Below are 26,994 nucleotides of genomic sequence, written 5' to 3'. Positions count from 1 at the left end.
CAGAAGACCAGCGCCAGTGCTAGGGGTTCTACTGCCCTAGGCAGAACCCCACGTGCGCCCCCCCCATGTACTCCTAAGGGGGTGGGATGTTCTTCTCATGCCAGTGATGATGTTTTCACGCCAGCCGGCAGGCAAGCCCAGAGCCCTGGGTGGTGTACACAAGTGCTGCCGCAATGCCACTTTTCTTCATAGGGCAAACTTTGTCTGTGCTTGTCGGAGCCTTCAAAGGAAGGCTCCAAAGAGTACCCAGTTTTACTGCTGCCTGCTACTTTCGGCTTGAAAGCAGCTGGTTGGGCGGCACCTTCCTGTTGTGCTCGTCAGCTCCATCTAGTGCGATGGGAAGGTGCCGCCACCCAGCCACTTTTAACCTGAAAGCAGCAGACAGCAGTAAAATGGGGCGCTCTTCGGAGGCTTCCTTGAAGCAGGCAACGTTTGCCCTGTGAAGAAAACCGCCCAGGGCTCTCGGCTTGCCTGCTGGCTGGCACGATCAGGCCACATGGGAAGGGGGAGTAAGGGGACGCCAAGCAGCGACTCTGGCAGGGTGGCGCCCTAGGTGGTTGCCTACCCTGCCTACTCCCATGCGCTGGCCCTGCAGAAGACACTGTGTCTGGGGCATTGCAGTTGGCTGAAATCAACAGAAGTAATCAACTGGTAACCAGAGGACTGTAAGAAGTTTGATGCTTTGCAGAAAACTTTGTGAGGAGAAAGCCACAGGTTGGAACTCTTCAGAGAGGTTTGTGCAATTGCCTCAGTGCTTCCACTGTCCTGATTTTAACCGTATTGCTGAGAGAGAAACTGCAAGCAACCTTGAGAAGCTGCTAGCTGCTATTGGCTAGGATAGACTAGTAAGGTTTTTTTGTTTCTGTGTTTCTTGTTTGTCTGTACACCTCTATTTTTTATTCTGTCTTGTAAATAAACTGCGTCGTTATACTTTAATTGGACGGAGTTCTAGTCCTTGTGACTAGTCTAATTGGGTGAATCCGCTCTAAGTAGCAGACAAAAAGGAACCCTCTATTTTTGGTAATTGGAATTTTTCTCTATTCTGGACCCAGAAACATGATTTTTGACACCTTCCACTCCTCTTCTCTTCTCTTCTCTTCTCTTCTCTTCTCTTCTCTTCTCTTCTCTTCTCTTCTCTTCTCTTCTCTTCTCTTCTCTTCTCTTCTCTTCTCTTCTCTTCTCTTCTTCCTTTATGCTTCCACCGCCCCCTTATTTTTATTCACCCAGTTGCACCTCCCAGTGTCACCCAAGGCTACTACCGCCCCTCTGGATCATTCCATTGCCCCCCAGGGGGCAATATTGCCCACTTTGGGAAACACTGGTTTAGAGAGACAAGATGTAGATTAGAAAGGTAGACAGGATGTTTATTGTTCTGAACTCCTAGTTCCCATTCTCCCATAATTAACTAGTAAACTTTACTCTTAAAGCTGATACACATGTGTGCTGTGTTCTCTTAAATACCCAGCAATTACACAGTGTAAGTCAGATACAGTTGAGAGGATGGAACATCCAGTAAACAGAGCCATAGGATTTGGATCACTGAAAGCTGAAGGTTGAAGCTGAAAGTTGAAGCGACACAGAAGCATTAGTGTGACACATTAAAACGATGCAGAAATTACATAGGAGGATCATACAGCAACAGACGTGCAGTTGCATAATCCACGGTCCTTATTATTTATTATTCATGTAAAACATTTATTAGCCACCTTTCTCCCTTGCAGAACTCAAGACGGCTTGCGATATACCGCCAACAATATGTTATAAACCACCTTTCTGAAAGCATTTCTTTACATTTACCATACAGTAACCATGAAGAGCTCAGGACTGAATTCAGAGCACTGTCAGAGAGCAATCCTGAGCAGGTCTACACAGAAGTAAATCCTATTATATTCAGTGGGGCTTACTCCCAGGAAAGTGGTGCTAGGATTGCAGTTTGTGTTCTCCTCACTGCAGCTTCTCTCCCCTTAACTCACCCCCTCCTTCCCCAACACAAATCTCAGCTGCCGCCCCCCTTCCAGTTTTCCATCCTGAACTAAAGGGGAAATTTGCAGTGAGGGAGGGCCTCTGAACAGACCTCATGTGAACACGCAACCTGCTCCTGATTCCTTGACTTCCTTCCAGTGCTGAGCCCCATTTTATACCTGCGCCAGGACTTGCCTCTGACTTGCTGTTCATGGGCATTTGGTCAGCTGAGAACATGCCGGGGGAGGGGGGCTTCTTGTAAGGCAGCAATTCCTGTTCTTGGTTGCAGACTCTGAACGTTGAGCGTTTGCTGCTGCCCGAGATCCTGGCCACGCTGGACGAGGATTCCAAAATGACCCGCTCGCTCTCCTGTCAAATAATCACGGTTTTCCTGGAGGTCAACGGGAAGCAGTTTCAACCTGAGAAGCTCACCACCATTTATCCTGGTATAGTAACGTGGCTTGGGCACCTCCTTGTTTTGGACACCCACAAAGCATCTGCCACTCTCTCATGTACCACGTTACAGATATACCCTGCTGCGTTCCCTCCCCCCTCTCCCTTACAGTCTTCAGGACAGCAGCAGAGGGCAGGCCTGACCCTGGGCCCTCACCTTTCTGTTCTGGTCTTTACCTGTGCCACTATGCTGGCTGTTCATGGCACAAGGCACTGTAAATATTTGTAGGATTTAAAATAAAGTGTTGTTTTTTTAAACGTATTTTATTAAATTTTTCCAAGTTAACTACAAAATAGGAACCGAGAGTAATTCAACAACAAATGTATAAACATGGATGTGATTGGAAGCAGCCAATACTTACATACATGAATGGTAGGCATGTGAAACCGTACACTCTTTAGTAGCTGGGCAATCTCTTATCAGTCGCTATTTAACATTGATTTTAAAAAAGCAAAGCAAAAAAAAGAAAAGAGCCTTTACCACAAAGTTGTAGTGACATTACCGTTTCGGGAATCTCTTTTTGATCAAGCAAATACTCCAGGATCGGGTGCCAAATCGTAAAGAAATCCGAATTCTCTAATTCTGTGTCTGTTTTTGTCATGTCCGTCAATTTTTCCATGATATGGAGATGCCAGAGTTTCGCATGCCACTGCTGTAAATTAGGAGCTGCTGTTTGCTTCCATTGCACCGCGATTGTTATTTTAACCACAAATATTAATAAGGCTATTCTCTTAGACATTACTGTAGTCAGTTTTAAATGATCCCTATGATTTAACAGAACAGTTTCTGGTAACAAAGGTATATTTATGCCTGCAATGCTTTTTATCTTGTCACACTTCCCCAGTATGTATAAATTTTTGAGCACCATAACCAGCAGTGTGTGTAGGTATCTGGGTGTGAACGTGGTTTCCAACACAGCGATGAGAGATCTCTGTTACCGTAAGATAATTGTTTTGGAGTGCAATACCAGAAGGTAGATAGCTTAAACGTTAAAGTCTTAATTGTTGTGACGTTTGTGGTATACTCAAAAGTTCTCCAAATTTTATCCCAGTGGTCTTGGTTAAGAATGGTAGAGCATTCTTTTTGCCTAAAATAACTGTTTTCCTAGCATGTGGACGATCAAAGTTAACTGCTAACTCCAGGACACTTCTGGCTCATAAAGTCTGGTCAAAGTTTGCATTGCCTGTGCCTCTGCATAGCAACCTTAGTATTTCTTGGTGGTCTCCCATCCCGATGCTAACCAGGGCTGACCCTGCTTAGCTTCTGAGATTGGATGAGGGGAGGCTAGCCTGAGCTATCCTGGTCTAGCTGGGGGAGGGGATGAGAGGTCTGTAACCTTTTTTTACTGTATGGAATACTGCTTTGTGCCTGAGCCTCTGAGAACCTTGCTGGGTGGAGGGCAAGGAATGAATTGAATTCTCACATTTCCAAGTAGCTGCTGCTGATACCTTTGCGTGTGTGTTTTCAGAGCTGTTGAAGCGTTTGGATGACGCATCTCATGATGTCCGACTGGAAGCTGCAAAAGCCTTGGTCAACTGGTTCCGATGTGTTGACAATGACAAGAAAGCCCTGCTGAGATCCAACATTGAGTTTCTCTACCAGGAGTTGTTGGTTGAACTGGATGACCCCAACCAAAACATCCAGCTGGCCGTCTTGGGTAAGCCCTGGATGCTTTCAGAATTTGTTTTCAAGAGCTGGATGAATCGGTATCGGTGGCAGCCAGTAGATCACACGATCCTTAAAGGAGGGTCAGGAAAGAGAGGGTGTGCCTTGTTCCTCCTGAGGGACAGTGGCTCAGTGGTAGAGCATCTGCTTGGTAAGCAGAAGGTCCCAGGTTCAATCTCCGGCATCTCCAACTAAAAAGGGTCCAGGCAAGTAGGCGTGAAAAACATCAGCTGGAGACCCTGGAGAGCTGCTGCCAGTCAGGGGAGGGACGGTGGCTCAGTGGCAGAGCATCTGCTTGGTAAGCAGAAGGTCCCAGGTTCAATCCCCGGCATCTCCAACTAAAAAGGATCCAGGCAAGTAGGCGTGAAAAACCTCAGCTTGAGACCCTGGAGAGCTGCTGCCAGTCAGGGGAGGGACGGTGGCTCAGTGGTAGAGCATCTGCTTGGGAAGCAGAAGGTCCCAGGTTCAATCTCCGGCATCTCCAACTAAAAAGGATCCAGGCAAGTAGGCGTGAAAAACCTCAGCTTGAGACCCTGGAGAGCTGCTGCCAGTCAGGGGAGGGACGGTGGCTCAGTGGTAGAGCATCTGCTTGGTAAGCAGAAGGTCCCAGGTTCAATCCCTGGCATCTCCAACTAAAAAAAAAGGGTCCAGGCAAATAGGTGTGAAAAACCTCAGCTTGAGACCCTGGAGAGCCGCTGCCAGTCTGAGTTGAGACCCTGGAGAGCCACTGCCAGTCTGAGTAGACAATACTGACTTTGATGGACCAAGGGTCTGATTCAGTATAAAGCAGCTTCATATGTTCATATGATGCAGCGGGCTGACCTTGTTCTTAATGGGCATGAAATGTCTGAGTCTTTGTTGAAAATCTTGCCTCCATGTGTTTGGCTATCCTTCAGAACATGTGGGACTTTGCTTGAGGACCAAGAAAGGCAACAGACTGAAAGGAGAAAAGACCGGGGGGCGGGGGGGGGGGGTGGAGGCAGGCGGGAATTTAGCAGAGAGGAAGAGGTTTTGCAGAAGGCCTGGAAAGGCTCCCTCTGGAAGACAGCGGCATGGTTCCAGGCAACAGCTGGTAGGTAATGCTAAGCGGCTAGAAAAAGCTCAGGGCTTAATGGAAGCAAGTTCCCCCTTGCAGTGCGTGGCCGCAGTGAATCCCACGCTAGATGATTTCTAAGTAAAGTTTGTATCGTGTGTATCTGGCCTCAGGTCTCAGAGGCGAGCTGGTTTTGGAGGACCACAACTCAAAAAAGGTCCTGGCCCAGGGTTCTACTAATGTTTCGAGTCCAGCTCTGCCTTGCCTGGGCCAGGGTTCTGGGCCACCAAGCGTTCAGGTTTTCCTTTCTGTTGGCCATGCCTCTCAGAATTCAGAGAGGAGGGGCGTTGGCAACACACTTGGAGCCTCCCTCTCTGGCCAGCAACCTTGGGCTGACTGACGTGGGAAATAGATCGCGATGGGTAGCCGTGTTCATCTGTCTGTAGCAATAGCACCATAAAGACTAACAAATTTGGTGGCAAGCTTTTGTGAGTCACCGCTCACTTCTGCAGATACTGCTAGGGTGTGAGTCCACCTATCTATATATTGGAAAGTGGAGTGGTTTAAGATGCCAAATGACAGTAGGAGGCAAATAACAGACGATGTGATCTGCCTACCACAGAAGGATGGTTGTATATGCCTGCATTCTAGCTGTATCAGAAGTGAGCGGTGACTCACAAAAGCTCATAACCTGCCACAAATTGTGTTAGTCTTTAAGGCAGGGGTGTAGAACTCATTTGTTTTAAGGGCCGGATCTGACAAAAATGAGACCTTGTTGGGCCAGGCCATGTCAGGCTGGGCCATATGTGTGCCTATTTAAGATTAGGTAGCAGAAATATAAACTTTTCAAAGGATACAAACACAAAGATTTTTAAAAAAACACCTTAAAACATGCGTAAAATATTAGCACTTGTTGGTCTTAAAGGTGCTTTCTTTATATCTCTCCCATGGGATCTAGGGAAGATGAAGAAGACTGCAGATTTATACCCCACCCTTCTCTCTGAATCAGAGACTCAGAGTGGCTTACAGTCTCCTATATCTTCTCCCCCCACACCCTCTGTGAGACGGGTGGGGCTGAGAGGGCTCTCACAGCAGCTGCCCTTTCAAGGATAACTCCTGCAATAGCTATGGCTAACCCAAGGCCATTCCAGCAGCTGTAAAGGGAGGAGTGGGGAATCAAACCCAGTTCTCCCTGATAAGAGTCCACACTCTTAACCACTACACCGAACTGGCTCTCATCAATTGCACAGGAACTGGGCAAAGGAAGCTGTGGCTCTTTCCTTCCCTCACTAGGGGACCAGGAGGGAGAGGAGCCTCAGTCAATAGAAGAAAGAGAGGCTTTGCTCAATAGCTCTTCTGTGCAATTGAGAAAGCCTGGCAAAGCAAGCTCTGCTTCCCCCCCTTCCTTCCCAAGGGAGGAGCCTCAGCCAATGAAGAAAATAGAGGCTTTTCTCTATAGTTCCTGTGCAATTGAGCAAGCCTTGCAAAGCAAGCTGTGATGCAGAAGGAAGCAAGGGAGAAGGAGAAGGAAGCAGATGACAGCCAGTTGCTCGGGGGCCTGATAGGAGCCCTCTGGGGGCCTGATTTGGCTCCTGGGCTGCATGTTTGACACCCCTGCTTTAAGGTGTTACTGGACTCTTGCTCTTTTCTACTGATATCAGCCTAATAAAGTATTTTCTTGGGGTTGGCTGACCCTGGAGTCCCCCAGTGCCCTCTCTTCAGTGGCAGGCCCATGGTGAATGAAGGGAATCTGGGCCAGTGGCCTCCCTGGCCTTCTCTTGCTCCGCCTTCCCCAGCAAGAGGCTGTTTTTCCTACCTGCCCAGGATCCAGGAGGCCACAGCTGCAGCTGACCTCCTCCTCCAGCCTGTTGCCAGATGCAGCTGGCTGACTGAGCCCCAGCTGAGGCCTGCACTGGACCCTGCAGGCTCTGAGGCTGCTGCCATTCACTCTCCAGGTGCAGCCTCAGCCTTGCTGCTTTCCCCACAGCCTCTTGTTGGGCTGTCTGTCTCCATGTTGTCTGGGCAAGGCCATCCCCTGCCAGTATCCCCTCTGGAGCAGGCAAGCACAGCTGCGAGGCTGCCCTGCCACCCCCAGACAACTAGTTCTGTCTCACCCCTTGACTGGAAGGGACTTTCTGCCAGCAAGACTTGCGCTTTTTTGTACAAAACGTCTAGTCAGAGGATGGCTGAACAGGGGCAGAAAGGAGTCTAGAAAAACTGAAGCTAATAAAAAGTATTAATTGTGGGACAAGCATCGGACTACTTTGTGTTTATGCAAGGAATTCAAAATTATTTTAAATTAAGGATTTGAATATAATCACCTCACCAGCAAAGGAGGGAATTTTGTATTTCTGCCCTTTGAAAGATCCATTTTCAGGCAAGTTAACTGGAATAATGTCTCCTGGTATGGCTGATGAAATGTTTTTCAATAACATGTCACACACTAATTTGCCTGGGCATCATCTCACCATAACAGAGCACTGTAAAAATATGCTTCCAAGCACTGGTAACCTTTGGCCATTCTGTAAATTTAAAGAAATCTGTTCTAACATATAAATAAATAAAATGAGCAGGGCACTCTCCTTGATTTTGTTTGGGATATTGGTGTCTGGAGTTTCAGAAAAATCACCTGCCTTTCATGCTATTTTGGAAATCAGTTTTTTTTTGGGAATTGGTTTAAAAAAAAATCAGTTGGAAGCAGAGCACAAAACAATTCCAGTAAATTGCTGAACTTTCTGGGGTTTTTTGCAGATATTTTGAAAGAAGGAGGGATTCTCTATCCAGACCTGCTGGCCGAACAAATCAAAGACGTCCTGCACAAACACCGTTCTCCGGTCTACCTAAACCAGTTGCTCTTACACATTGAATCTACTGGCTGGAGATACTCCAAATCCTAAATATTGCCCTTCAGCAGTGGACAAGCACCATCTTATATTAGGAATGGGGAATCGTTACCACTGAACAGCTGGCCCTTCTGTAAATAGTTTTTTTTAAAGTTAGTAGCTATTTTTTAAAGAAACGGAAAACACAAAATTCTAACTTTTTTTACAGGTTTTTGCAAGAACGAATATTCCAAGTAAGAATGCTCAGTTTGTCCAGTTTGTTTTACAGTATTTATTGTTGCAGATTCTGAGTTTAATAATATTTATGCTGTGAACCTTAAGTACCCAAGAGAACACTGCGGTTTGTCACCTGGCTGTGCTTCTTACAAATCGCTACACAGCCACGCTTCTGGCGCCTCGTGGTACTGAAGATCTCTTGTTCCAAGAATTTTTCATCGATAACTCAAAAGACATATCAAGCAAAAGGATATTTTGTTTAAACGCTGAAATAGGTTTATGACAATGTTGATAATCAACCTGTCAAGCACTTATACGTTGAGCCTACATCAGCTTAACTGTGAAGAGCAGCAGTGACACTTTCGGACAGGAATTAAGACTCCGAGTATATGACTTAATATTCCATTCATGACTGAATGCCCAGTTTGTCAACATGGAAGGCTCATATGTATCATAATAGGGTGGGCACAGAAAAATGTAAGTGCGTGTTACCACTTTTCTAATATAAAGATGTAATATCCTGAGTGGATATCATCGTACTACTTTAGATTACGGTGGGCTTGACCGTGGTGTTCACAGTCCAAGTAATTTAAGAAGTCTTTATCCCAAGGACCAGGTTAAACTGACAGTGAAGGAAAGCGTGTTAGTGGTGTTTCTCTCTTTATATTAGATGTGATGCGATGCAGTCCATAGCTGCAGGATCTTGTTTTGTGTACCTCAGTGCCTTATGAAATTGGATGTTCTTTTTTTTTTTTCTTTGACAGTTGCAGTATAGCTAAATGTATTCTAATTTTAAATAACCACATTTGTCTGACGGAATTTTTTTAATGCTTGACGTTTGGTGTATCAATACAGAGAGATTTTTGACAATGTATGTTTGCACATGTTGTAGATGTATGTAAATTGTGTAAGCCAGGGGTCTCCAGCTTTCCCAGACCTGGTTTTAACCCTCTGGTGACAGGAAGTTACATGACATCAGAGTCACACGACAGAAAGGAGGGAGGAGCCTGACATCTTAATCTGTGGTGAAAGTGAATGCTTTCTACTGAGTGTAACCTTATTTTACCTGTCTTAGGTTGCATGCATAAGAGAGCCAAGGCACCCTTATTCAAGTATAGGGTAACGGAGTCTGAATTGACAGAGACTGAGAGGGGAAAAGATATTGGGCTCATAGTAGATAGCTCAATGAAAGTGTCAGCCCAGTATACCGCAGCAGTGAAAAAGGCAAACTTTATGTTAGGGATTATTAGGAAAGCATTGAGAATGAAACAGCTGATATTGTAATGCCCCTGTGTAATGTCCCTGCATTTATGGTGCAGCCTCATTTGGAATACTGCTCATGTCTCGAAAAGGACACTGCAGAGTTGGGAAAAGTACAGAGGGCAACCAAGATAATTAGGTGGTTGGAGCACCTTCCCATGAGAAAAGGCTTGAGGAGTCTGGGACTTTTCAGTTCAGAAAAGGGATGTTTATGGGAGGAGACAGTTAAGGGTTAGACATTTATCCCCTGGGTGGAGAGAGTTGGCAAAGAGAACTTCCTCTCCCAAAGTACTAGAACTTGAGGGCATTCAGTGAAGCTGATGGACAGTAGATTCAGGATGGATAAAAGGATATACTTTTTTACACAGAGAGTTCTTCAAGTGTGGGATTCATTGCCAGAGGAGTCAGTGATGGCAAAAAGTCCAGACAGCTTTACAAGAGGATTAGATGAATTCATGGAGGAGAGGTCTATCAGTGGCTGCTAGCCATGGTGACTAAAGAGAATCTCCACATTCAGAGGCAGTCAACCTCCAAATCCCAGAGCCAGGAGACAACAGCAGGGGAAGGCCTTGGCCTCTACTCCCTGTTGTTGGTGTCCAGAGGAACTGGTTGGCCACTGTGTGAGGGGGGATGCTGGACTAGATGGACCCCTGGTCTGATCCAGCAGGGCTCTTCTGAGGTTCTTGGGGGTTTTGACATCTGCAAACTAAAACCTGGCCCTTCTGAAAGGCTGCTCCCCCAAACCAAAGTGGTTCACACCCCCATCAGGTGGGGCTTCAAGAAGATCTTGGCCTTTGGGTTGTAGAGGAAAGAGAAGGTCCCCTGTGCAAGCACCAGTCGTTTCCGACTCTGGAGTGACGTTGCTTTCACGTATTCACGGCAGACTTTTTACAGGGTGGTTTGCCATTGCCTTCCCAGTCATCTACGCTTTCCTCCCAGCAAGCTGGGTACTCATTTCACCGACCTCAGAAGGATGGAAGGCTGAGTCAACTTCGAGACAGCTACCTGAAAACCCAGCTTCCACTGGGAATCAAAGTCTGATCGTGAGCAGAGCTTAATACTGCAGCTTTAACACTCTGCGCCACGGAGCTCTTCCTAGGGTTGTAGAACAGCACTGTAAACAACTGAAAGTACAGAGAGGGGTCAGATTATTGTTATCAGTTATATTTATTTTAAACTGTTACTTTCCATCTCTTCAGCAGCCAGGCACAAGGCTACTCACGAAATGTGAGAGCCAGTATGGTGTAGTGGTTAAGTGTACGGACTCTTATCTGGGAGAACTGGATTTGATTCCCCACTCCTCCATTTGCAGCTGCTGGAATGGCCTTGGGTCAGCCATAGCTCTGGCAGAGGTTGTCCTTGAAAAGGCAACTGCTGTAAAAAGCTCTCTAAGCCCCTCCCACCTCACAGGGTGTCTGTTGGGGGAGGGGGGAGGAAGGTAAAGGAAATTGTGACCGCTCTGAGATTCAAAGTATAGGGTGGGATATAAATCCAATATCATCTTCTTACTCTTTTATATGATCATCAACACAAAAAAAATCATTACAATTAACAACCATTTTTTGTAAAGCCAATAAAAGTCCTAAAATGTAAAATGCTTGGTAGATATTCTTAACGGACTTCAGGCTAGAAGTTGATTATAGAAACACTTTAAAAAGATCTAAGCCCCTGCAACCAAAGAGGACATATTTTTTATCCCTAAAACAACTAAAGGCAAAAATGTAACTCAAAATACTTTCAACAAGCTTCTAAAGGTATCCACACTATAATTTGGCAGTAAAAAAGTACACTGCTACATGGGCTCCACAGAGCCTGCCATGGCACTTTTGGTAGTGCCCACTAAGTGATTGATTTGATTGGTTGAGCAGACTTCTTTTAAAACGTTGCTTTAGTCTTGTGGCTGGCTCCACCTCTTGAGGCCGCCATTTTGTAGCTGTGCCCATCACACTTGTACCAGAATTCCAAAGGTGCCCACAGGCTCAAAAAAGGTTGGGGATCCCTGTACTACATATTACAGAACCACCTTGACTTCCAGCTTTCCAGTAACACAACTAACCAAAGTTTCAGTGCCCACCTTCATCACAAATGCAGCTGGATTTGAAAGCAGACTTTGGGAGCCCAAGTACTTTCTCTAGGAATGCTGCAAAACAGACAGAATTCTCGGGGAGCTGCCACTGTCTACTATGGGAGCGGAAGACTGGTTTTTAACTTTAAAATATGCTTTTAAGCAGTATTCGGCACATTAAGGTAATTGTGTGTTCATTCTCTCTGCCTTTTTTGTTTTGGGATCTGGTCCCAAGAAATGCCTGTGAGAACTCTGATGACTGGGGATGCTGGTGGGATGTTAGGATTGAAGATTAGCACTGGGGAGAAACAAATTCAAGTCCCCACTTGCCATAGATATACATGGTAAAGGGTTGCTAACCTCCTGGTGGGGCTTGGATAGGGTTGCCATCTCTGGCATATGAAATTCTTGGAGATTTGGGGGTGGTACCCAGGGAGAGCAGAGTCTGAGGAGGTCAGAGAGCCCAGTTGAGAGATAGTGTGTCACTCTAGGGCAGAGGTGTCAAACATAAAACTTGGGGGCTGGATGTGGCCCATCCAGGACTCTTATCTGGCCCACGAGCAGCAGATGTGAGAGGAAAGGCAGGAGGCTCCTGGGGGGGAGCAGAAGAGCAGGCACACACAGTGAGGTGTGTGGTTAAAGTTGTCAAGAAATTGAAAGGAAATTGCTAGGGAAACAACTGTGAGGCTGAGGTAAATTATAGCGAAGGTGGAGACAGAGGAGGTGTGGCTTTTCCCCATTCTGTCACCTCTGACTGCAGCTCAGCAAGTATTGGCAAAACCACTACATAGAGGGGCAGAGCCAAGTGGCTGGCGCTGCCACCGCCATACCAAATGGCAACTGTGAAGGGGGCTGGCAAGAGCAGCTGCGCAGGACAGGGAAGAGAGGAGGAAGGCTGGCGCATGGATACAGGGGGCACTGGACCGTCCTGTGCATGCCACTCTGAGGGGAAAGACGTCCCAGCCTCAGAAGCGAATAGAAGAATGAAGGGGGAAAGGGGCGCCACAGTTGCTATTGCATGTCTGAACAGCTGTGGAACCAGGAGGCATTAGGGGTGTCAGAGAGGTTGGGGGGGGGGGCGGGACAGCAACCTCCCTTGTCTCACCACCACCTGTTCTCAGCCTGTGAGGGGTCACAGGAGGACAAAAGAATCCCTTGGGAATTTTCATAAATAGCCTCTCCTTGGGGCCTTCCCCTCAGCCCCACTGCTTTGAATGGTAATTCAAGGAGGGATGAGAACTGAGGGGTGGAGAGAGATCTGAGAGAGCCAGGTTCAGACCCACCCACTCCCTGAGCTAAGAACCTGCTGCCTGGGTCACCCAGGGACAATTGCTCAGTCTGGCTCACTACCTCATAGTGTTGGCGATGGTGGTGGTGGGGATGGGGCAGTGGAGGGAGAAGTCCAGTGTGCCTCAAGATCCTCAGAGGTAGGATGGGGAAGAGAGAAAGCAAAGAGTGAGAGATGGACTGTAGCCAAGCTCGGCTGCTAAGGCTGGGCACGTGTGTGTGTGTGTGCTGAAAACCTACCTTATTTACTTGCAAGAAAGATGAATCCAACAAAAAATGACTACTCTCCTCTCCTCCGACTAAATGAGGCTATTGGACTTTGGTCACGTTATAAGAAGACAAGAATAACCGGAAAAGGCAATAATGTTGAAGGCAACAAGAAAAGAGGAAGACCTAACAGGAGATGGATTGACCCCATAAAAAAAAAAACAGCCCTCAGTTTGCAAGACTTGAGCAAGGCTGATAATGACAGGACATTTTAGAGGTAATTAATTCATAGCGTCGCAGTAAGTTTCTTCCCCTGCCTCTTTATTCTCCATTCTCTCCTGGCTAAGGGTCTCCAGGGGTGGAATTCTAGCAGGAGCTCCTTTGCATATTAGGCCACACCCCCCCGATGTAGCCAGTCCTCCAAAGCTCACAAGGCTCTTTTTTGTAAGCTCTTGGAAGACTGGCTACATCAGGGATATGTGGCCTAATAACCAAAGAGCTCCTGCTAGAATTCCATCCCTGAGGCCCCCCCCATGAGTGGAACACAGACTAAATGCCAACCACCCAGCTATCTGCAGGATAGCTTTATGGCACCATATGATAGTAGATTGAATTTATTAGTACTGGAGTGTACTGCACTGCACTTTATTAAGTAATGTGTTTTTATTTTATGTATTAATGTGTGTGTGTATTATATATGTGTGTGTGTATTATATTAGCTCTTGTCATTCCAGAAGAACCCCATGCCCTGGACCTGGAGACTGGCGATCGATCCTCTGCCTGGATTTCTGGAACTACGACTGATCTCTAGGTTAGAGATCACTTCCCTTGGAGGAAATGGCAGCTCTAGAGGGGGCAGCCTTACGAGCTCCCTCCCCAGCAGCGGCCCCAAATCTCCAGGATGGGTTGCCAATGGGGTTGGCCACTCTGGGTGGGGAAATTCCTGGAGATTTGGGGCAGGAAAGGATAAAAGGAAGGAATGGTGGGATAAAACAGCAAAAACACCATGCTGTCAAAGGAAGGTAGAAGAAAACACAATTTCTTCCAGCCTATGCATAAGAGAAGCCATGTTGGACATCAGGTCAATGGCTCATTCAGTCCAACACTGTCATGCAGTGGCCCAAAACCCAAGTGCCATCAGGAGGCCCACCAGTGTGTGCCTCCTAAGCACCATGAAATCAGAGTGTCACTGTCCCAGACATGAGTATATAAGAGGGGTGGCCAAACTTGCTTAGCGCAAGAGCTATATAGGACAAATGTCAGATGTTTGAGAGTCACAAGACATGAACATCAGATAGTTTGAGAGCCACAGGACAGGAAAGCAGGCAGGCAAATAGATGGGAGTGAAAAACAGGTGGAAATAAAGCAACTTTAACTTTGAATTCATTCTCCAAGCTGCTAGCTGGCTTGGCTTGGGGAAGTGATTTTAAAAGAGAAATGCCTTTTCCAAGTCAGCCAACGGGGTGGTGCAAGCTTCAAGAGCCACACAATAAGTGTGAAAAGAGCCACATGTGGCTCCCGAGCCACAGTTTGGCCACCCCTGATATAACAGAAGGCATGCTGGGTCAGGCCAATGGCCCACCTAGACCAACACCCTGTGTCACACACAGTGGCCAAAACCTAGGTGCCCTCAGGAGGCCCACCAGCAAGGCCAGAACTCTCTTACTGTTGCCCCCAAGCCCAAGAATATAGAGCATCACTGCCCCCAAGCAGATTGTTCCGTGTGGCTAAGAGCCACTGATGGGCCTCTGCTCCATGTTTATCCAGACCCCCCTTGAAGCTAGCTGCCACTGCCTCCTGCAGCAGTGAATCCCATGAGTTAATTACTCTTTGGGTGAAGGACTTCCTTTTAGCTATTCTGTATGCACCAACAGCAGCCCCCCTTCTGAGCAACTGCGTTCAGCCCGCCCTTCCCACAGGAGGGGGGGGCAGTGAGGGCACCATGCTGCAATTTCCCCCTCCTCCCACGGACTTCCTCCCAGGGTGCTGCGAGAACAAACAGCAGAGCGAGACTCCTGCAGCTCACGGGCTGCCTTTGAGCCTTTCCCCTCTGTCTCAGCCTAGCCTGCCTTGCAGGGTTGTTGTCAGGGCTTTTTTTTTTAAGCAGGAACGTACAGGAATGCAGTTCCGGCTGGCTTGGTGTCAGAAGGTGTGGCCTAATATGCAAATGATCCCTGCTGGGCCTTTTCTACAAAGAGCCCTGTGTGAACCAATGGTGATGTCAGGGGGTGTGGCCTGATATGCAAATGATCCCTGCTGGGCCTTTTCTACAAAAAGCCCTGCATGAACCAATGGTGACGTCAGGGGGTGTGGCCTAATATGCAAATGAGTTCCTGCTGGGTTGTTGTGAGCATACAACGGTGAGGCGGAAGGAGAACTGCGAGCTCTACCATGTGGCCTTCAGCTTGTAGGTGGTCATCCCCTCTGCGTTGGGAAATCTCTGGCGATTTGGGGCCACCGAATAGGGTTGCAGTCCTCAGGTGGGGCCAGGGGATCACCGTTTGGAGACCCTCCCCCCGCTTCAGGGTTATCAGAAAGTGGGGGGAGGGGAGGGAAATGTCTGCTGGAAACTCTATTATTCCCTATGGAAACTTATTCCCATAGATTACAGGGGTGGACAAGGGTAGCTCTCCAGATGTTTTTTGCCTGCAACTCCCATCAGCCCCAATCAGCATGGCCAATGGCTGGGGCTGATGGGAGTTGTAGGCAAAACATCTGGATAGCTACCCTTGGCCACCCCTGCCATAGAAAATAATGGAGAATTGATCCGTGGGTATCTGGGACTCTGGGGGGCTGTTCTTTGAGGTAGAGGCACCAAATTTTCAGTGCAGCATCCAGCGCTTCTCCCCAAAATACCCCCCAAGTTTGAAAAAGACTGGACCAGGGGGTCCAATTACACGAGCTCCAAAAGAAGGTGCCCCTATCCTTCATTATTTCCTACGAAAAGAAGGCATTTAAAAAGGCGTGGGGTCCCTTTAAACGTGAAGGCCAGAACTCCCTTCGGGGTTCAATTCCGCTTGACACACCCTTGCTCCAGGCTCCACCCCCAAAGTCTCCTGGCTCCACCCCCAAAGCCCCCTGATATTTCTTGAACTGGACTTGGCAACCCCAGCGCTGAAGGATAAAATTGTAGGGAGGGCCGGTGGGCTAGCACCAGCAAACCAAGCCCACCACGCCAGCAGCAAAAGCAAGGCGCGGGGAGACGAGCCTCCCCTTGCATCAAGTCCAGCGCCTCTTCGGAGCCACCGCCCCGCCCCCTCAGCCTCAGCCTCTCACATGAGGGGGCGTGGCCACGGTGTGGCGCCGCCCCGCCCTCTCCTCCACCTCCCCCACCGGTTCGAATTTCAACCGCCACTCGCGGGCCAACTGTTGCTGCGGCGGGAGCGCTCTTGTTTTCGGGGTCTTCGGAGGGCGCCGGCGACGTCAGCCCGGGAGCGAGCACGCGGGCGCGCCAGGTAAGGCGTGAGTGAGGCGGTGGCCCGCCTCTCGCTCCGCCTCCCCGCCGTCGCCCTCTCTCGTGGGGCTGCCGCCCTTTTCCCGGCCAGAAGCTTCTTCCCCTTCCCCCCAGAAGCGGCTCTCTGAAGGGGGAAGGTGCGGGAGGGGGCAAATCCGTATTGCAACATTTTGTTACTTCCCCCACCCCCTCTTTGGTAGTCCGCCTTTCTCCCTGGGAGCTGGGCCCCAGGCGGATTACAGCGGAATTTAATCAGGGAGGCAGCCGTGTTGGTCTGAAGCAGTCGAACAAAGTAGGAGTCGAGTAGCCACCTTTAGGACCAACAAAGTTTTTTTTCCCCCAGAATGTAAGCTTTCGTGTGCTAGAAGCACAGTTCATCAGACGAGGAATGAGATACAGTGAGCAGAGCTGCATATAAGAACATAAGAGAAGCCATGTTGGATCAGGCCAATGGCCCATCCAGTCCAACACTCTGTGTCACACAGTGGCCAATATATGTGTGTGTGTATGTGTATATATATATATATATATATACACACACACACACACACACACACATATATATATATACACACACACACACACACTCTCTCTCTGTGGCTAATAGCCACTGATGGACCTCTGCTCCATATTTTTATTTAATCCCCTCTTAAAACTGGCTATGCTTGTAGCCGCCACGACCTCCTGTTGGGCAGTGGTTTAGAATGCAAAATCGTATTGTAAGCGTGTGTGTGTGTGTATATATATATATATATATATATATATATATATATATATATATATATATTTACACACACACACACGCACATGCACACACACACACATATATATATACACACATACTGTGGCTAATAGCCACTGATGGACCTCTGCTCCATATTTTTATTTAATCCCCTCTTAAAACTGGCTATGCTTGTAGCCACCACCACCTGCTGTTGGGCAGTGGTTTAGAATGCAAAATCGTAATGTAAGCGTTTGTGTGCATGCGCACTTCTTCAGGAATGAGGTACAGTGAGCAGAGCTATCAGCTAAAGACGTGTGCATGCACATGAAAGCTTACATTCTGGATAAAACTTTGTTGGTCTTAAAGGTGCTGTTGAACTTTGTTCAACTGGATTTAATGTCCTCTTTTTAGAGGGCGGGTCGTCTTTTTGTTTGTGTCCAGACTCTTTTGGACTCATTTTTTAAAAGGTTGATGAAAATGCCCTGTTTTCGAGTTGGAAGGTCAGGAATATTCCTAGTTAGTAGCTATTATCGCTGCTCAATAGGAAAGGAAAGGTCCCCTGTGCAAGCACCAATCGTTTCCGACTCTGGGGTGATGTTGCTTCCACAACATTTTCACGGCAGACTTTTTTACGGGGTGGTTTGCCATTGCCTTCCCCAGTCTTTTACACTTCCCCCCCAGCGTGCTGGGTACTCATTTTACCGACCTTGGAAGGATGGAAGGCTGAGTCAACCTTGGGCTGCCTACCTGAATCCAGCTTCCGCTGGAATCGAACTCAGGTCATGAGCAGAGAGTTCAGACCACAGTACTGCTGCTTTACCACTCTGCACCACGGGGCCGCTAAGCTTCAATAGGAGGGGTATTCAAAATGAGATTTACCGTCGTGACCACTTGTACCAGTGCCAGTAATAGAAAAGTAGCAGTAATAGAACAAAATAAGAGTCCACTTGTGCCTTTCAGACCAACAAGGTTTCATTCTGGGTGTAAGCACTAGAATGCACTTATGTGTGAAAGCTTACACCTAGAATTAAAGTCCTCTTTTTTGCTTTTCAAAAGAATGGTAACCCTAGTTTAAAAGAAGAAGAAAAAACCCCCAATCTCATCCTCATGGTGGGGGATGGAGTGCCTGACTCCTGCCTTGACTTGGCTTGAGGATGACTGTGGAGAACCAGTGTTGGCAATATGGGGTTGCCAGTCTCCAGGTGAGGCCTGGAGATCTCTTGGAATTAAACTGAGCTCCAGGCAACAGAGATCAGTTCCCTCTGGAGGAAATGGCAGCTTCGGAGGGTGGACTCTCTAGCATTCTGCATCCTGTCCTCCCTTTGCTCTGCCCAGGTTCTGTCCCCCAGAACCTCCGGGAATTTCCCGTCATGGAGCTGTTAGCCCCGCCTCCTAGAATTACCAGTGGTCTCCAGGTTATTCAGGTAAGTTCCCCTGGAGAAAAAATGGCTGCTTTAGAGAGTGGATTCCATGGGCATTATACCCTGCTTGCACTCTCTCCTCATTGTGAACTTTACTGGGAGGCTTGGTGTACTCCCTTGGGCTTGGAGGAAGGGTGGCTGCAGAAGTGTGTGCAGTAAATAAATTCTTAGCTTTGTTCTAGCCTGAGTTCTCCCTTTTTGTTCTCACCTCAGCCCTGCGAGGATAGGCTAAGCTAAGGGACTGGCTGCCTACTGAGAGCTGGGGTGACTAGTAATTAGTGGACTGGGACCTAGACAACTGTGGGTGGGTGACCATGGTCCTGACAGTCCTTCAGGCTAACATGCTTTATAAATTATAAGGCTGTTGTTGGGGGATAGACTGGAAATGGGGAGAACAGTGCAATAAGCCGCTTTGGGGGGGGGGGTCTCATTTAGGGTGTAAAGCGGGATATAAATGCAAAAGAAGCTCTGTGGTTGAAGAGAGATTTTAGCCGGGTCTCCCACTTTCTAGTTGGACACTCTTTACTGCAACACCACACTGGCTCTCTCAGCAGAATCAAGCCTTAGATCCAAGTGGGTAGCCGTGTAGGTCTGAAGCAACAGAACAAAGTTAGAGTCTAATAAGCATCTTTATGACCAACAATTTTTTTATTCAGTGTAATCTTTTGCATGCGGGCACACTTGTCAGACAATGAAATGAGCCTGCTTCGGTGGGGAGGGTGGGATATAAATAAAACTTAATAATAATAATAATAATAATAATAATAATAATAATAATAATAATATTATTATTATTATTATTATTATTATTATTATTATTATTATTATTATTATTATTATTATTATTATTATTATTATTGAAATAGAATAAGAAGTTTGGTCTCTGGAGCTTCGGGGGCATCCAGGTAGATGAGCAGCTGCTGGTGGCAAGGTTCTGTACCACTGATGGTTCTGGGGGAGAGGGAATGTCAACAGCTACAACTGGTAGTAGAGAGCTAAAGTGGGTTGTGAAGTCGGATCTGTTATGCTTTCCTCTTCAGCACGCTTACTAAAAAAGTACAGGATTATTGTCATTCTTTTATACCTAGGCCTGAGGACCTGGCTGACTGATGAAGTGCGCATGCTCACAAAAGCTTATTCTTAGAATTGTTAGTCTTAAGGGTGCCACTGGACTCAAGACTTTGTTCTGTTGCTGCAGACCAACGTGGCTCCCACCTGAGTCTGTTTTCTTACTAGCATGCTTCATAGAAGAATTCACACTTCCATGTCACTGCAGGTGATAGTAACTGGAAGCTGAGCAGCAGGCACAGGACTGGTTATGCCACAGCATATCTACTGCAAGTAGTAACGAAAGGAAAACACTGCATAGACTAATTGCTGCATGTGCTCTCCTTTCCTTCAAAATTGGTGCTTCAGAAAGCATTATTTACAGAGGCATCTTGCCCAGGAATGTGTCACAGGCAGCCCCATAAGGATAATCCATGCTCATCGAGGTTTAATGAAGCTGTAGTTTGAACAGCGGCAGCTGCCGGTGCCTGCTGTCTCCTTGGCAAATGAATGCCCTGGCTACAAAAGAGCGACAAACGGATCTCTGTGCCCTCTTGGTTTGTGCCTTCTTGCACAAAAGGGGTCTGGGGTTTGCAACAGACAGCTGGTAAACAAAGAGCCGTGGCCCTTGATCTGGGCACAAGTGTTTTTCGGATAAAGAGTCTTTTCTGGTAAAAAAAACTGGCACAACAGTACAATATTAGCGTGATGTAGGTGATTTTTTAAAAAAAAAAGTTAAGAAAAAAATTGTTCTCAGGCTGTACAAACATCAGGGGGCATATGGTGAGATCTCCAGTTAGTAGTTCTGTTGTTGCTGGAATAGTAAGGCTCTTTGCAATGGTGGAAAAAAATCTATTAAGAATTAGTAGGTGTGGCGTATTCTGGTCCCTTGAATTTACCATACCTTGACCTACCATGTGAAATGTGTGTCTTGTGTGGTGTCTGAAATTTATTCTCCAGAGCATAGCTGTGAGCCATGTTGCAGTTTGGGCCACAAAGTTATTGCCAGCTCAACTAATAAGAAGTGGAAAATGCACGGAGCTAGCAAGGCTTTGAAGTGCCTTTAGGAACAAACAGAGCTCACCCAAGAAGGTTTTGACTATGCTGCTATGGAGCTAGAGGGCAGCGGTGTTGCATTACTGTCGAAGTGAGACAAGATTGACCTATTTATTATACTGCTTTCCCAGTTAATCCTCAGTTCATGTCCAAAGGAGATGAAAGTCAATATCTAACCACAAATAACAGTCTAAAAATCTGCTTCAGAAGATTTAAAATGTGTTCCTGTATTGAAAAACTCTAGGGTTTTGGAAGCAATATGGAGCCCATGTACAGACTGTCAAGTTTGATTTGCAGGAGTGCGTATTCTTCTGTGTTTTTATGCCTCTGCTGCCAGTCATAACTTTCCAGCCCATGTATATGCAGAAAAGCACATCCACTAGGGACACGTTGACAGTCGATCTACAAGCCCTGTCCAAGCATGTTGTGTGTTCTGTTGATATATCTGATGGTCTGCACATGCAGCATGTGTATGAAGACTTTGGAAGCAAGTTAAAACGCAAGCATGTGTTTTTTTTTTAATGTAAAGAAAATTTTGTTAAAATGCTGTAGAGTTTAAAGTGGCCGCATAAAGGAGTGCCTTGATGGCCGGTGAGGCTCAACATGGTTAGCTTTATAAAACTAGGATGAGAGCTGCTAATTCTCATGTTCAAGTTGGTGTCTGTGTTGGTCTCAAGCAGCAGAACAGAATTTGAGTCCAGTAACACCTTTAAGACCAAGAAAGTTTTGTTCTAGGTGTAAACTTTCATGTGTACATATGCTTTGTTGGTCTTAAAGGTGCCACTGAACTCAAACTTTGGTCTAATTCTCAGGATACTATTGATAAAACTGTAAAGCAAGAGAAGTAAGGGGTTAATATGCATTAGCAAGTATGTTCTATAGTCAGATCAATTTATTTATTTCTTTTAATGATTTCCAAATAAAGGTGGCTCAGCTATTGACTCTGGGTGGGAGTTCGCTCCCTTGCTGCACTAGTCAGTCTTGTGAATGGGGCAGTCTTGTGAATGGGGCAATGATGCTCTGTATTCTTGGTGCTTGGGAGGAGCAACAGTGTGAGGACTTCTAGTGTCCTGGCTCCACTGATAGACCTCCTGATGGCACCTGGGTTTTTTGGCCACTGTGTGTCAGAGTGTTGGACTGGATGGGCCATTGGCCTGATCCAACATGGCTTCTCTTGTGTTCTTAATGCTCGCATATGCATCTCATTTTGTCCTTCAGTAGGAGCGTGGAGATGTGTTCTGATCTTTGTGGTTTTTGAGGAGGGGCATCATAGACTGTTCCGTAGTCTGATCACAGGCTGGACAAAGCTAAGCGGCAGTGGCTTTGCATTTCCACCAGAGCGAAAAAGATGGTTGCGTGGCTTGTTTCTGAAACACAGCAGGATAAAAGCAAGATGTGCACAGCTGATGATGGTTTCTCATTTCGCAGGATTGTGAATATATATATATATATATATGTTAAATAATGCAAATGGCATGATGTAAATATGAATTTGTTCAGGAATTTGTTCAGGAGCTCTAAACATTGAATCCACTGCTGTTTACCAACTTTACAACATGGTCCTCAAATATCGGGCTAGCCACAAAAAGGCAGGAAAGCAGGATTGGAGAGAAGGCAAACTGGGTTTATGTAGATTCAGGTGGGTAGCCATGTTGGTCGGAAGAAGAATAAAGTTTGAGTTCTGTGGCACCTTTTAAGACCAACGAAGTTTAATTCTGGGTATGAGCTTTTGTGTGCATGCACACAAATTAAACTTTGTTGGTCTTAAAGGTGTTACTGGACTCAGATTTCATTCTGTTGGTTTATATAGTTTCAGCTGTTGGTCTGTAGTAGTAGAAAAGAATTTACTCCGGTAGCACCTTAAAGACTAGCAAAGTTTTCCAGGGTGCAAGCTTTCATGAATCAAAGCTCACATCATCAGACAGGTACCAGATTAGCACTTAGGTAATGTGTAATTAGATAATGTGAGGTCAGAATCCTTTTTATTTACAAAAGTTGTATCCCAGCTTTTTGCCCATACGAGAGCCACCAAGGTGGCAATTTAAAACACGTGTGATAAGATCACACTTTTAAAACCATTAAAACCGGTTCCCTAACACATCATTAAAACAATTTAAAAACAGAGTTAAATGCATACCGAACAAAAAAAACCCCACAGTACTTCAAACATGGGTTTTTGGCTGTGTGCCATTTGTTTTCATGGCTTCGGGAAGAAATTTAGGATTTGGGATTCTGCCTTAGAACAGGGTGAGCTCTCACCCACTAGCTGTTAGAATCATAGAATGAGAAGGGGCCATCCAGGCCATCAAGTCCAACTCCCTGCTCAACGCAGGATCAGCCTAGAGCATCCCTGGCAAGTGTTTGTCCAGCCTGCCAGTGTGGGGGGGGGAGCTGATTCCACTGCTGAACAAAACTGTAAAAAATGGCTTTCCTAATATTCCACCAGTACCTTCCAGTGCTTAATTTAAACCCATGATTGTGAATCCTCTCCTCTGCTGCCAACAGGAACAGCTCCCTGCCCTCCCGAGAACCAGTTTGGTGTAGTGGTGAAGTGTGCGGACTCTTACCTGGGAGAACCGGGTTTGATTCCCCGCTCCTCCACTTGCACCTGCTGGAATGGCCTTGGGTCAGCCATAGCTCTGGCAGAGGTTGTCCTTGAAAGGGCAGCTGCTGTGAGAGCCCTCTCCAGCCCCACCCACCTCGCAGGGTGTCTGTTGTGGGGGAGGGAGGTAAAGGAGATTGTGAGCCGCTCTGAGACTCTGTCCTTGAAAGGGCAGCTGCTGGGAGAGCCCTCTCCAGCCCCACCCACCTCACAGGGTGTCTGTTGTGGGGGAGGAAGGTAAAGGAGATTGTAGGCCGCTCTGAGACTCTGTCCTTGAAAGGGCAGCTGCTGGGAGAGCCCTCTCCAGCCCCACCCACCTCGCAGGGTGTCTGTTGTGGGGGAGGGAGGTAAAGGAGATTGTGAGCCGCTCTGAGACTCTTCGGAGTGGAGGGCGGGATATAAATCCAATATCTTCATCTACCTCACAGGGTGTCTGTTGTGGGGGAGGAAGGTAAAGGAGATTGTGAGCCGCTCTGAGACTCTTCGGAGTGGAGGGCGTGATATAAATCCAATATCTTCATCTACCTCACAGGGTGTCTGTTGTGGGGGAGGAAGGGAAAGGAGATTGTGAGCCGCTCTGAGACTCTTTGGAGTGGAGGGCGGGATATAAATCCAATATCTTCATCTACCTCACAGGGTGTCTGTTGTGGAGGAGGAAGGTAAAGGAGATTGTGAGCCGCTCTGAGACTCTTCGGAGTGGAGGGCGTGATATAAATCCAATATCTTCATCTACCTCACAGGGTGTCTGTTGTGGGGGAGGAAGGTAAAGGAGATTGTGAGCCGCTCTGAGACTCTTCGGAGTGGAGGGCGTGATATAAATCCAATATCTTCATCTACCTCACAGGGTGTCTGTTGTGGGGGAGGGAGGTAAAGGAGATTGTGAGCCGCTCTGAGACTCTTCGGAGTGGAGGGCGTGATATAAATCCAATATCTTCTTCTTCTTCTTCTAAACCTTGAGAAAGAAAGAAACATTGCCTGAGATACAGATCCTTTTCTCAGGCTTGCCTTGGCATGTTTAAGCAGGTATGTAAAAACATACAAGGAAACACAAAGGTCCTAAAAGTGAGTTGACCACTGCTAGCTGTGTTGACCCAAATTCCTTCACCCGTTCAGCATGCGTATGTAGATTCATAGACTAGTCTCTCCACTCCCTCCAAATAATGATTAAAAAAACATGTTTGGAAGACTTTGGGGGCTTCTTCCCTCCCCTCAGCTCGTGAAGTAACTGGTGGGGGTGGGGGGGAGGTTTAATTGAGGGCTTATACTTGCAGAATTATAAGTGTCCTCCTGTTCCATATGTTTTCACGCTCTGTGTCGAACAGTAACCGGACAGATCCTTCTGGGAAGCTTTCTGTGCTGTGCCTGGTAACTGGAGATCTCTCCCACTGGCAGTTTTCACTCCAGCCAGCCATTTCACTCCAGCTATGGCCATTTTCATACAGATAACATGCTTGTTCCGACAGTGAGGCTAAGCATGTGGCTCATAGAACCTGTTTCCAGCCCAGTGTGTATTTACCAAGAAACCACAACAGCGGTTTGGTGGTGAATGTGGGTTGAATTGCTGTGCAGGCAACCACGCAAACAATTCTTCCCCTGTCAAACAGGGCACAGTTCCTGCTTTACCTGATGAATAGGGGGGAAATTACCTGTTAACGCCAAGACTATCCAAGCCCTACTGGCACATGGTGCCATTAAGATGGCCTGGACAAAATCTGGGGCCACGTGGGGGTGGATAAACTGGGCTTGCCAGATGTCTGGTGCTTGAGGAATGTGGGCAAGGAGGGGCATTTGAGTCACTTATCGAAGGCCAGTTTCTACTTGTTGAGGAGTGAAAGGGTTTAATATTAAATTCTAAAGTATCAAGAAGATGTCCCCAGACTATGTCTTTGGTTTAGCTGATAGAAACATAGAATCATAGGGTTGGAAGGGACCTCCAGGGTCATCTAGTCCAACCCCCTGCACAATGCAGGAAACTCACAAATACCTCCCCCTAAATTCACAGGTTCTTCATTGCTGTCAGATGGCCATCTAGCCTCTGTTTAAAAACCTCCAAGGAAGGAGAGCCCACCACCTCCTTAGGAAGCCTATTCCACTGAAGAACTTCTCTAACAGTCAGGAAGTTCTTCCTAATGTTGAGCTAGATGCTCTTTTGATTTAATTTCAGCCAATTGGTTCTGGTCCTACCTTCTAGGGCCACAGAAAACAATTCCACACCATCCTCTATGTGACAGCCCTTCAAGTACTTGAAGATGGCATTGCTTGATGTTAAAAGGCATTGCCTAAAAAAGAAAGCCAGTTTGGTGAAGTGGTTAAGAGCAGCAGACTCTAATCTTGGAGAACTGGGTTCGATTCCCCACTCCTCCACCTGCAGCAGCTGGGTGCCCTTGAGTCAGTCACTGTTCTCTCAAGAGCAGTTCTCTCAGAGCTCTCTGAGCCCCACCTACCTTGCAGAGTGTCTGCTGTGGGGAGAGGAGGGGAAGGAGGTTGTAAGCCACTCTGAGACTCCGAGTGAGGGGGGCGGGGTGTAAATCCATCCTCTTCTTCTTGCAGTTCATTTATATAGGCTTAAGGTTTTCCAAGCTGTCATTATTTAGCATTCTGATGAAGGCCTGCTTTTCTTGCATTAGTTTTAGTAACGAAGCCCCTTTGACTTGTGGACCCAGCTTAGGCAGAGAGAGTTCTAGCTCAGGGTCTGGGAAGTGGGAGGGTGAGCTTGCATTACAGAAGGTGGAGAGAAGCCCACCCAATTTTTCTATTTTTTGCTGAACGGAAGATAAGTCTTGCAGGTTGCCTAGCAAGGGTGAGCTTGGAGGACAGCAGTGCTGCAGTACCACACCGTAGTTTGTCCTTGCTGAAAAGCTAATTAATAGGTGAGAATTAAAGTGCCATGGAAACCTGTAACTATAAATAAATACTGGGAAGGGGGGGGGAAGGTTTCAGTGCTCTGTGTGTGGGAAGGTAAGGGGTTAAATATTGTGGGCCGGCTGAAGGAGCTTTGTCCAATAAATTCAAACTCTGCCACTGAGTGACAATGGGAGCTTTAAGAGGCTGGATTAGATTCGGCTGATCCTTCTGGCTTTGTTGAGACCAGGAAGCCATTTTGGGATTCTGCAGTGTCGGAACAGAAGGAATGTGCTGTCAACTCTCAAACTTCTCCTGAATTGTCGTGCTGCAATCCGGGCCTGTCCTTACAAGTGAGGTGCTGAACTGTAGGAGGGCCCCTGCCTTCCTCCTCTGCTTTACGGGATGTGGGATTTTAAAGAGATCCATCTTTGAAGGCGGATCTCTGCTGTTGTTTTCCCGATCCGTGGCGCATAAGGTCTGGTGCTTTTTACCTTTCATTTTTGTGACCTGTGATAGAGTTGTTTCGTGCTTTCCCACTTCACGTCAGAGAATCTTCGTTAAATTGTCAGTTTTAGTAAATGGAGGGGGCTGATTTGTGTCATGTGCAAAGCAGGCTTGCTTCAAATCACAGCCCCCCTACAAGCCTGCAAAGTTAAACAGGTCCTTTTAAATTGGGGCATGCCTGGTATGCTCAGCTCCACAGACACAATTAATTGCACGGCAGCTAGTTTTCGTGCTTGATACAATACAGATTAAATTAGAAATGATTAAAAGCTCTGATCTGTTTTGCCATTCGACAGCACCGATAGCCTAATCGTGTTATGATTAAAGCTTGCTCCGAATGCTATTTATAT

At 46.9% G+C, this 26,994-nt stretch overlaps 1 protein-coding gene across 1 annotated transcript in view; it reads left to right on the top strand.

Annotated features, from left to right (window-relative positions):
* DNAAF5 (dynein axonemal assembly factor 5) overlaps positions 1-9,045 on the top strand; it is a 37,712-nt gene extending 28,667 nt beyond the window's left edge. Inside the window, exons 11-13 of the mRNA XM_060261042.1 lie at positions 2,252-2,408; positions 3,885-4,073; positions 7,866-9,045. Of these exons, the coding sequence (XP_060117025.1) occupies positions 2,252-2,408; positions 3,885-4,073; positions 7,866-8,011 (492 nt within the window). The 3' untranslated portion in view covers positions 8,012-9,045. The remainder of the gene's footprint in view (positions 1-2,251; positions 2,409-3,884; positions 4,074-7,865) is intronic.
* Positions 9,046-26,994: the final 17,949 nt, after the last annotated feature.

The sequence above is a fragment of the Heteronotia binoei genome, chromosome 20, assembly GCF_032191835.1.
Source record: "Heteronotia binoei isolate CCM8104 ecotype False Entrance Well chromosome 20, APGP_CSIRO_Hbin_v1, whole genome shotgun sequence".
NCBI lineage: Eukaryota > Metazoa > Chordata > Lepidosauria > Squamata > Gekkonidae > Heteronotia > Heteronotia binoei.
The sequence above is the reverse complement of the archived record's forward strand: the minus strand, read 5'-3'. Positions and strand labels throughout refer to the sequence as shown.